At 39.7% G+C, this 11,637-nt stretch overlaps 1 protein-coding gene across 8 annotated transcripts in view; it reads left to right on the plus strand.

Annotated features, from left to right (window-relative positions):
- cadm1a (cell adhesion molecule 1a) overlaps nt 1–7,754 on the plus strand; it is a 467,431-nt gene extending 459,677 nt beyond the window's left edge. For all 8 annotated transcript variants that reach the window (XM_085173685.1, XM_085173687.1, XM_085173689.1 and 5 more), the window contains one exon: nt 2,788–7,754. In XM_085173685.1, coding sequence (XP_085029811.1) covers nt 2,788–2,906 — 119 coding nt within the window. In that variant the 3' untranslated portion in view covers nt 2,907–7,754. The remainder of the gene's footprint in view (nt 1–2,787) is intronic.
- The last annotated feature ends 3,883 nt before the right edge of the window (nt 7,755–11,637 follow it).

An 11,637-nucleotide genomic window follows, 5' to 3' on the forward strand; every position in this document is an offset into this window, starting at 1 on the left:
TCCCAAAAACACATTGTGAATTCTGTCTCGAGTCCACGGATGTATCCGTGTATTTCCGCGTTGCTGATGCTGCGCTGAGCGGACAGATCATAAAGCAGATGGTCAGATGATTTCTATACATTTTACATCAAATAAAAACTTTGGTTGTAAGATTCAGATAATTATTTAATAAAAGCTAGACATTTTAATGAGAATAAGAAAGAAAAGTATTTGTGCCCCCCTCTCCCTGTTAATGCCCTACCTGCCCCCCTAGCAAAACTTTGCTAGACCTGCCCCTGCACAGTTACCAGCTATCAGCTACTTAGAAAAGGATCCTGGTGTTATTTGTCTCTCAGAAACAGTTCATAACTTCCCTTCAACTCATTCATGTCACCTAAAAGGTAAACCTGTTTCTCCATCACCTCGTTTCATCTTCATGTTTCCCTCTCACCAGATAACCAAACCGATATCATGATCAGCAGCTTTTGCAGCTGTGGCTCCAGCAAACATCAGCTGATACTAGAAATTAATATTACATCAATTCTAACAACAGCTGATCAAGCTTAAACGTGCTGCTGTTGTTTAGCACGACATCCGCTGGTTTCCTCTTCCTGGCGCAAAGTGGGCTATAAACAAACAAGAGACAAAAGCCGATTTTAAAGTTCTTTTATTGGTTTTTAAATGTCTTAATGGTCTTGGGCCTTCTTATCTCTCAGATCTGCTTTTACCATATGAACCCTCGCGGACCTTGAGGTCCTCTGGTACTGGCCTTTTGATTGTCCCTAAAGTCAGGACACATACTCACGGAGAGGCAGCTTTTCAGTGGTATGGTCCTCGTCTGTGGAACAGCCTGCCGGAGGAGCTCAGGGCCGCAGAGAACGTACATGTTTTTAAGAACAGGCTCAAGACCCACCTTTTTAACTTGGCTTTTACTTAACGTTTATTTATTTTACACTTATTTATTCTATCCTGTTATTCTATTGTTAATTTAGGTTTTACCTAATATTTATTGATTTTATTCTTATTCATTTTTTAATCTTCTTACTCTATTTATATTTATATTTATATTGTATCCCGTTCTTATTTATTTTATCTTTTTACCCAGTATATACTCTTATTAGGTCATATCTCCAGTGTTTCCTCAGAGGGCGCTCTCTGCACCGGGGCTGTGATCGACCGTGGCCGCTGGGGCTCTGGGGGTCCTCTCAGCCTGGCTGGGGGGCTTCTTTGCCTCCCTCCTGCTGTGTGCCCAGCCTGGAGGCTGCGGTCTGTGACCGGCTTCCGGTGCAGACGGCTCCCCATGATAGTGTTTCCTCACTTGGCTCATGCGTACCCAGTCCAATTTTACTTTTTAAGTGTGCGCGTGTGTGTGTGTGTGTGTGGGGTGGGGGGGAGGGGGGGCTGCTTTTAACCATGTAAAGCACTTTGTGCTACATTTTTTTTTGTATGAAAAGTGCTTTATAAATAAAGATTAATTGATTGATTGATTGAAAAGCCGATCAGCTGATCATTGATCAGTTTCACGATTGAAGTAGCAACAGGAGAGGGAGGGGGAGAGAATGAGAGAAGAAGAGGCAGCTGCAGCATAAAGACAGAATGTAAAAAGAACTGTAAAAAGTCAGCACAACGAAAATAAACTCCACCTAAACTTGGCTTATATCTGACCCAGATAGACTGCAGGTCATAACTTCTCGGACACTCGGACCAGCGGCCACCTCGGGTCTCTCCTCCTCCTGCCTCCCCTTTCCCTCATCCACCTGCTGGCCTCTGTGGAAGCTCCGCCACAGCCACCACCAAACAACTAAGTTATTTTTACACACCGGCCAGCATCTGGCCAATCCACCACCTTTCATTGTTTACAAAAAAACAAAACAAAACATCGGCCCATAAAAATGAAAAATCAACATCGGCCGGTATGCTCGATGGCCAGTCCAGCTACAGTTGTGCCATCAGTTAACCCCTGGCACGCGTGCCCAGGGTTGCTGACCCCTGGTCTAAAGCAACGTAAAGAAGAGTGGATCCAAAATTCCTTCCTGGCAATGTGAGAGGTGACAAAGTCATACAGAAATCAGTTACGTCACGGTATTGTTGCTAACAGGTTGTTTTTGAAACTACTGAATCATGAGGTATACTTAGTTTTTCACACACTACTTCTGGATTTTGCCTCAATCTTTGTTAAATAAATGACAATGTTGTTCATCTGAGGTCAAGGTTATATTTGAATTAATTTAATACATGCTAAGGACTAGATGATATTTTGTTTACTGTGTTCTGATACGTAAAACCTTAGAACAGACAGGGTAAACGTTCTTTTTCAGGTCTGCATAATTTGCCAGCCAGCCTTTTTCGCAGCACCTCCAGCACCTTGTTTCTCTCTTTTCAGACAGCATTTTTGATTTTAATGTGGCACTACTGTCCCTCATTCTTCCTAAAATATTGTCATCATCACCTCTACTTTGATAGGCTGTGAATAACTCTTGTAAATTAGGTTTGAAGTGGCTGGCTAGTCCCTTTTTGTGTGAACTTGACAAGGTTAATTTGAAGGTGTGAGCAACACTCTTCCTGACACTCAAGATCATTTTGAAACCCTGATTTTCATGTGCCAATCATAAAGGAAAGTGAGGGGAGACGCTGTGTAATCTGAATATCGCCGCTTGCTGGTGTTCGGTATATGTAAATGGCCACACAGTGAAGGATTTGCATAATTGGGTGCTGTGAGATGGAGAGCCACATTTTAATCTTTTGTATCATCTGAGCAGCAGGCTATTATCCAGTTCGTGACACTGTCCTCCATCCTGTCCTCCTCAGGTACCTACTTCACACACGAAGCCAAAGGAGCAGACGACGCAGCGGATGCAGATACAGCCATCATCAATGCCGAGGGTGGCCACACCAATTCTGATGAAAAGAAGGAGTACTACATCTAATCAGAACAGGACCCCTCACCTCCAATGTCCTGCTTGGGACACTGAAGGGTTTTTTGGGACGGCGAGAGGGGGAAAAGGTGGGGGTTGACAGAGGGGTTGGAATCGGTTCGGTGGAGGGGTAGAAGAGACACGGGATTTTAAAGAAAGGCCTGGTTTTAAGCCGTTGTCTAGTCTAGTCTGCAGATGTAGATGGAATGTTGTGTGTGTTTAAAAAAAGAAAAAATCAAAAAAGGATAAAAAATGTTAGGGTCTGGGGTTTTCAGTATACAGGGATGGGTAGAGGGTGGGAGGGTGTGCCAGAAATCACTGTAGAGAGCTTCACCATTCAACACCTCCCTAACTGCTGGTACAAATTTTATTTAGTTCAACCATTTGCAGAAAATTCTGTGCCTTGTTCGAAATCTTTTGGTTCTACCCATATTTTGCATTTGTGTTGATCATCGTTTGCATAACCCCGTTGCTCCCCTTTTCCCGTTTCATCTTCCCACCTCGTAATTATCAGTGTGCTGTTGGCTTTTGTATGAGGGTAAAATTACACAGCCACTTTATTAATGTCTCTTAATGTGTCTGCACAAACGGATCCTCTCCTGCATAACAAAAACTCTTTCCAGTATACTGTGATTTGTCTCAAGCCATTACTTTCTTCTCTTTCTCCCTGAAGTTTTGACAGCTCTAAAAATGCATGGAACGCTTTACATATCATTGTACAAAGGACATAAAAGAGAAACAGGTTTGTAGTACTGGACCACACACGCGACACCACAGAAAGAAACTCGACTAAAACAGAGGCACAGAGGCTAATGTAAAAGGATGTTCCCATTTCAACAGGCCGGTTCAGTTTGAAAATTCATATTTAAAAACCTCGGTTTTCTTTTTGCAGAGCAGATATACTTCTGTATTACTGTCTTTTGAGGCATTACATTCCTTAGTGAAAAGAAGCAGTGCATTATTTTGTCCTTGCTGCACTGCCATTTCATTATTTTTGATTCTTCCTCTGCTCTGTGTTATTTTTCTTCTATTTGCTGAATGGAAGGCCTGTCTTCCCACCGGCTTGTATTGAGTTGTAATGTTGGTTTTCAATTGATTTCCATCTCCTCTCACCCTAGAATATTTTTTATTATAAATGAGAAAATAAGAAAATGTAAATTGTCCTAAAATTGTTTTGACACATCCTCAGTCAAGATGCCTCTGTAATAAAAGACTGTTGGAAAAAAATATTTGGTGTTAATATTTGCCAATCAGCAGCTGACATTGCTGGTGTAGTGTACGCCATACAACAAGTTTTCCAAGTAGAGAACCAGCCTTAATATAACTCTAAACTGAAGCCCATTCAAAGTTAAGTTACATTTAATCGGTACATAGCTACACGATACATAGCAGTCAAGGTCCTCCCATTAGCCGGTTCACGTTATCTCATTGACACACAGTCCAATGTAAATCAAGCCAATGGAATCACAACTGTATTGTACACTAATCCTTACTAAGAAATATTTTTTACAACTTACTAGAATTACAATGGAGTACCTTTGTGGATTTTACTGTATCACGTTCATTGTCAGTTTTGTCAAACTGTAAAATATGGAAGTGTTATGGAAAGTACATGTCTTCGAAGTAGAGTGTTCTGAGAGACAAACCATTCGCAGCCATTCACCACCATTCACCACCATACACTATATGGACAAAAGTATCTTTGAGTGCAGGTGTTTTGGGTCGCCACACCTGTAGAAAATCAAGCACCGAGCCGTGCGGTCTACTTTTACGAACATTTGTGACGGGATGGGTTCTTCTAAGGAGCTCACTGAATTCTAACATGGTACTGTAACAATGTGCCACCAGTGCAACAAGTCAGTTTGTGAAATTTCTTCCCTTCTAGGTATTCCACATCTATTCTAAGTGAAACCACAGGACCTTAGCCACACAGTTATAGAGCTCCAGCCCTCCTCTGGAATTAATATCGGCACAAATCTGTGTGCCAGGAGCTTCATGGCACTAAGAAGCTCCTTTAGAGTAGGTGACCAAGTACTTTTGTCCATGTAATGTACGTAATTTTGCTCAAATTCATTCATTTTTGAACACCAAAATATTAATTTTGCATGTATGCTCATGCTAGAACCCGTTGTTTTTGCTTCTCTATCATGGTTTATGTACAACCTGCCAAAAGCCAATGAGAATCTGTTTCGCCATGTCAGTTTGGGAGCACTGAGGACACCAAAAGTAATTAATTGTTCATAAGATGACATATTACACACGTTGTGGTCCTTGGTGTTAATCCATGGTTTGCATTATTGCTCTGGCTTTTCAACATGGCAATGTGGGTTTACCAGTGACATTGTTTCTCATTATTATGTGTTCGCACAGCAAGCAACACGCTTAATGAATCCTTTCTCCATGTGACAGCTGTGGGTGGATAAAGCTGGAGGTTTCAGATGCCGTGTGCAATTTCAAGAGTTTGAAACACTGAAAGCATATTTATTTTGTGGCTTTTTTTCTGTTGTGATATTACATCACACTTCGAAGATTTGTCAAAGTTAGCATGTGCCCAACATCAGCAGTAGCAGTTATTTTTTTTAAAGTGAAGGTGGTCTAATGTTGAAAAACTAGAGTCAAGAGGACAAACTAAATCATATTAGTCAAGGAAAAGGTGGCAGTTTGATTTCTAGTGTTTATCTACCATCCACATACTGTTAATTTCAGCTCAAAATCTGAATTACTAATGTTTGCTTGTTTATTCATATACATTATTTGTTGTCGTTGTTTATTAAATGGGACACCTGTGGAATTGGAACAGCTAAGCTTTGCATTGAATCCATTTTCAAGAAATTTGAAAAATAATGGCAGTGCATCGTAAGCGTAAGATGATGCTTGATTTCTGAATTACGCATCTAAATAAAATTAATGCAATCTGTTTAAAAATCTTAAACCTGCTTTACCTTTCCCTTGTTTTGTAAGGAGATGGAAATGTGTTTCAAAATGACTTTGAAACACTTTGGTCAGACTTTGCCCCCCTTTGCAAGTTGCTAACTGTTAAAATTACTTTCTAATTTTAATAGGGAAAAAAATGTTTTTTAAGCTTCATAAAATGCATTCTTTGAGAGAAATCAATAAGATGTTGGAATAAATAAATCAAGACACTGAAAACCACTTTTCCAGTTCATCACTGTTTGGAGCATTTATGGATTCTTTGGCACTTAATGGTGTTGCTTGTCATGTGTACACTCACTATGATTTAACACTGTGTTGCTATGTTAAAGCATTTGATTGGATTTTGTTAATGCGCAGCTCATATTGCGACACATTACCAATGTGATAGCTTTAATATTTCATGGTCATGCATGAAGACAACATTCAGCCTTTCCATGTTGAGATTTGGGGTGGCTTTTAGACATAGCTCTTGTGAAATCCACAGCGCAAATTACACTTTCTTGACCATCTGTGCATTTAAAAACGTTTAAGTTTTGGGGGGAGGGGTGATTTTAGAGCACAGCAAGTGGAACGGGGGGAGCTGTGGATACGTTATTTTTAGTTTTGGATGTGGTAGTTGTAGATAGGATTTGCAGGAGAGACGATACGGACAAAAATCAAAGGTGTTGTGTCCAACTCTCTCCATCTGTTTCTTGTTAAAACTTGAGTTCATTTTCATTAGTCCTGGACTCACAAAGTAATTTGATCACAAAGTTAACACTGTATGCTGACGACACTGTTTTGTGTTTGTTAAATGGACGGGTGGGGGTGGGGTGGGGAGCTGATTAGGTAAATGTTTCACGGTCTGGTGTCTGATTAAACTATTAATTGACTTGTTATTGTTGCTTTATGAATCACAGAGCAGATGTCACTTTCATCTGTAAGACTGATATTGTGTGATTTGTATTTTCCAGTGAGCACTATTTCGCTTCAGTGACATGTGGCAGCTTTGATTTAAATCAGACTTCAAAATATGTACTTGCCAATAAAGGAATAGAACTGAATATTGTCTTCTCCCTAAGGCTGATACGTTAATATTTTATTTGTGAATATTAAACTTTTTGCAGATTGGAATGCCATGAGTGTTTTACGTTATAAAGATATTTTTTTTGTACTCCCAAATTTCCAACATAAGAAAGTGAAAAAAATATATTTAAGTACGCTTAATTATTCCGAATCTTAGGTGCATAACAGAACGATAAGGTTATTGTACATATCATTTTATTTTCCATTATTCCCAGTGAAGTTTTAAAAAACGTTGACTATGGTCTTATCTTACAGTGCAACTGAGGTCGTTTTCTTCCCATTAAATTCTTTTGCTAGTGTCCTGTCTCAGGTTCATGCCTTGCTGACTGATGTGACTGCATCTCAGGTAGAATGCAAAATTTAGGCCCCACCTATCAATGACATAAAAGCAAGTACAATACATCATTAAATACAATTAAGTACAAAACAGAAGTTTAGGTCCCAAAGCAAAAAGGGTGAGATATTTTGCTTCTATGTTGTACATGTTTTATGTATTTTTCTTAATATTTGGTGCACTGTAAAAGATGTGTTAAGTATTGCTTTGTGTTAACATAGGTACTAAAGAGTACAATGTTTATTGGAATGAAGCAGGATCAGAAACTTGTTGTGGCTGTACTTCTGTCAATTTCAACGCACCACCACCTTTTGATTCCCAAAAAGTTTTCTTTCACCAGTCATTCTTTTCAAATTGATTATTTTTGTCTCTCTGCTGTACTTGGGAAATGTTAATGTGTATTAATGGAGAAGAGGAGTTCCACATTCCCATACACATTTTGTATTGGTTCATAAATAGACATTTTTACAAAACAATGAAGAGTTCTTGTCTTAATAAAAGAGAAAAGATATAAATGTCCAAAATAATCAGTGTTGGCATTGGTTTTTTAATAGACTTTAGGTGAATTATTAAATGTAAAATGCTATACGTATAATATGGGCGCAGAGCAATACATACAGTAATATTTACTTTGGAATTAAACAACAACAACTGTCCACCCTAGCATCTTCTTTGTCTTCCCCAATAGACACAAACTCTATCTACTTTATCTATTCATTCCTGTTTCTGGACACAGATTTTTACAACTGTTTAAGTGAAGGGTCTCAGTCATCCAGGTCATCGAAGTCTAAGGAGCTTGAAAAGAAAAGCACCTGGACTTCTTTAAGTTTCCTTGAAGACATTTCACCTCTCATCCGAGAAGCTTCTTCAATTCTAAGAGCAATTCGGAATCACCAGAAACTTGGCTCGTGTGGTTCAAGATTCAGCAGGCATGTCCTGATTTAAAACCAAATTGCCTGAGGATAGAAGCTCCTATTGAGCCTCTCTGTTTTTGCCCAGATGGTGCTGAACCTTCTGCCTGATTGCATAAGTTGTAACAGGTTATTTATGGGATGGGACGGGCCCTTCAATATCTGAGCTGCTCTGGACCAGCATCTCCTGGTGTAAATGTCCTGTAGGGAGGGGAGAGCAGCCCTGCTGTAGCGTTCTGCTGTACAGAAAGTCCTGAGGATCACTGAAAGGACCCTGAAATTCCTCAGTTGTCTGAGATAGTACAGGTGCCGACTGGCCTTTTTGGACTGGACCTGAATGTGGGCAGACCATGTCAGGTCTGAGGAGATACTTGAAGGACTGCACCCTCTCCACTGGAGCTCCATTGATGACAATGGGCTTGTAGTCTCTGTGCTTACTCCTTCTGAAGTCCACCACCAGCTCCTTGGTCTTGCCAACGTTGCCGACGTAGGTAGAGGATCCATGACCCTCTTGGGGACACTCCCATAGGGCTTAAAATCTGGGACTCTCCACCAATCGCTCTTAGAACTAAAGAAGCTTCTCGGATGAGAGGTGAAACGTCTTCAAGGAAACCTAAAGAAGTCCTTTCCAAGCTCCTTAGACTGTTCCTGCAGATGAACCACATTATTTTTGTGTTCCTGAATGTGATTTTTCATATATCACATACTGATTCATGACAATTAGGGATGGGTATCGAACAAGAACCGGTTCCCACTGTTTCAATTCCTTGGAATTGTTTGCCATTTTTGCAAACGATTCCCTTATCGATTCCAGTCGCCCCGAATGACGTCACCACGTTGCGGAGCGTCATTTACCTGGCAGGAAACACGGCGCCTAAGCGGCTCAAACGCTCAAAAGTTTGGTTTTGCTTTACGAGAATGGATGTCAACAGGGCAACTTGCAATACTTGCAAAGTAGATATTTAATTTAAGGGAGGAAACACTACAAATATACAAAAGCATTTGCTCACAAAACACACGATGACCTTAAATGAATGTCGTGTTTTTAATTCCGCTCCGGACTCGTGAATCTCAACCCAGCAGCAGCGGTAATGTTTGCACGTCCTCTCCCGTTAATGCGGCAGGTAAATAATCAACTAACAGTGCATATTATGTTAGCGCGATCTGCCTTATTACAAAACCTGCCATTACTGTGCATTTAGATGACCATGATGAGAGAGACAGAAAGAGTCTGGCTCAGATGCTGGCAGTTCTCGCTGCAGTCTACAGGTAGCGTCTCCTTTCAGGCCAGGATAGACGAATGTCACTGAGCAGTGACTAAGTTTGTGGTCAAAGGTTTGCACCCATTTGCCACAGCAGATGATTTTCGGTAAGTGAATGTGTTTAATTGTAGGCAGGGACATTACTGGATATTCTTGTGTAACTGCTACAGAATAATTTATGTTATACTTTGTTATTGCTACAGAAGAATATTTATTTTATTATTTTACATTTACAATTTTTTTTCCTGGGGACCCTGTGACACCCCATTGAAGAGCCGTAGGCTGTGGATCTCTTAAGATCTCACTGTTGGGTTTGTAAGGCCATGTTACTCCTAAATTTCTATCTTGTTCAAAGAGAAGATATAAAACAAAGTTCTAAGCTATTAGACCTTAGTGTTCTCCTTTTTTAAAAAGAATCAATAAGAGAATCGATAAAGAATCGAATCGTTAAACAGAATCGAAAATGGAATCGGAATCGTGAAAATCTTATCAATACCCATCCCTAATGACAATGCAAACAAAATTGACATTTTGCACTTTTAAAAGACAAACACCCCTGCATTGATTGCTTTAGTTGCCTTGTTTGCCTTGAAAATAAAAGTTGTGCCTTACCGCTATAACAAAATTGTGTCAAAATGCAACCATTTTTTTTGCATCATACCTTCATGGTTTTACTACTCCATTAGCATTTGCAGATAACTTGGCATCTTCCATGCAAAGTATGGGCGTCTGTGACAAAGGACTATACCACTTCAGCTAGTCACAGCAATACACACAAGCTGAGGTCTCCCTAAGGCCTTAGCCTGCGTGACTGAGGACTTGGGGAGCACAGGTTGTGTCTTCCTGAGCACAAATTATTATTGTGTTTCTGGATATGATTTTTAATCTGCCCGGTCTCATATGCTCTGATTTATGTCAGTGTACACAAAATAAATGTGTACCGCTTGTAAAAAGCAGAAAGTCTTGGACTTGAGGGGTTGCACCTAAGCTTGGGTCATACATGTCATACAAGATTTTCAAACATCATGTATTTTTAGTACATCACGTGTTTGGGTTGTGACTAAAAATGACTTGATGTGGTTTAGAAAAATCCCACAATTTTGCTGGTGAATACTAAATCCAGACTTTTACTAGACAACATTCTGCTGCCTGTCAAATAAAAAACCTGACATCTATGAAGAGAACCACAGAGGTTCTTAAGTGACAATTGCACATTTGCCTGTGAGAAACGGTGTCACAAGCGAGTCGCAGTGGAATACAAGTTTGATGTTTAGAGTGTCGTAATTTTGTTGGTGGATGAACATAACTCCATTACAGGAAACAGTGGAGGGGGTTTTACACTTTCTTTCATTTTGAAATGTCTCATAAAAGCGTAATTATCCACACAGGTTCAGCTTCGCTGAGCACTGTTGATGAATATCACAAGTGTATTTTGATCGAGACAAAGGTAGGTGTAATGGGATGGCTCTGCACATCCACTTATTCTTTGAAAGTGAAAACCTTGGCAAGTGGAGATGACATGAAATCTTTATCACATGCATAAACCAGTGTGAATATGGAGAATAAAATCAGTACTATCAATTAACACAAAGTGTACCATGTTGAGAGTGCCATGAAAGCTTTGACACATTTGGCAAGGTTTAGACTCTGACTCTTTTAAATCAACATCTCAAATATATGAAAGTAGTATCATGGATCTCAACACAGACAGAGTTGGTGTGAGGTGAACTGTCTGTCACAGACAAATGTAGTCTTCCATTCATATTTAATGTTCATGAGTTAGGCTCTACTTTACACGTTAACAGACCTGTAATATTCAGTATTCAGTAGATGACTTGAGTAGAAGACGATATTATCTTTTTAATTACAATTTCGCCCCAGGCTCTCATTATACCTCAAGTGCTGTATATAATGAGCCAACATCTTAAATAAGTAAAGGTGATACTGCTATTGATTAGAAAGTTAAGACCCGAGGCAGGCTATCAGTCATAGAAAATGTACTTCTGAGCTCATGTTTAATGTGTGTGCCAGTTGGTCTCTTATGGAATCATTACTCAATATCCTCAAATAACTATTGAAAGAAAGAAATCCTATTCATTACACTTTAACAGACTCTCTACATAAATAGCTCCGTCCTAATAAAGCAAAGTCAAACCCTCCATGTCCTCACTGATGATGTTTTGTACACAGTAATGAAAAGGTCAGTGGTGCGGTGTTATCTCTTTGTGTTAACCTTG

This window comes from Neolamprologus multifasciatus, chromosome 10 (genome assembly GCF_963576455.1).
Source record: "Neolamprologus multifasciatus chromosome 10, fNeoMul1.2, whole genome shotgun sequence".
Lineage (NCBI taxonomy): Eukaryota > Metazoa > Chordata > Actinopteri > Cichliformes > Cichlidae > Neolamprologus > Neolamprologus multifasciatus.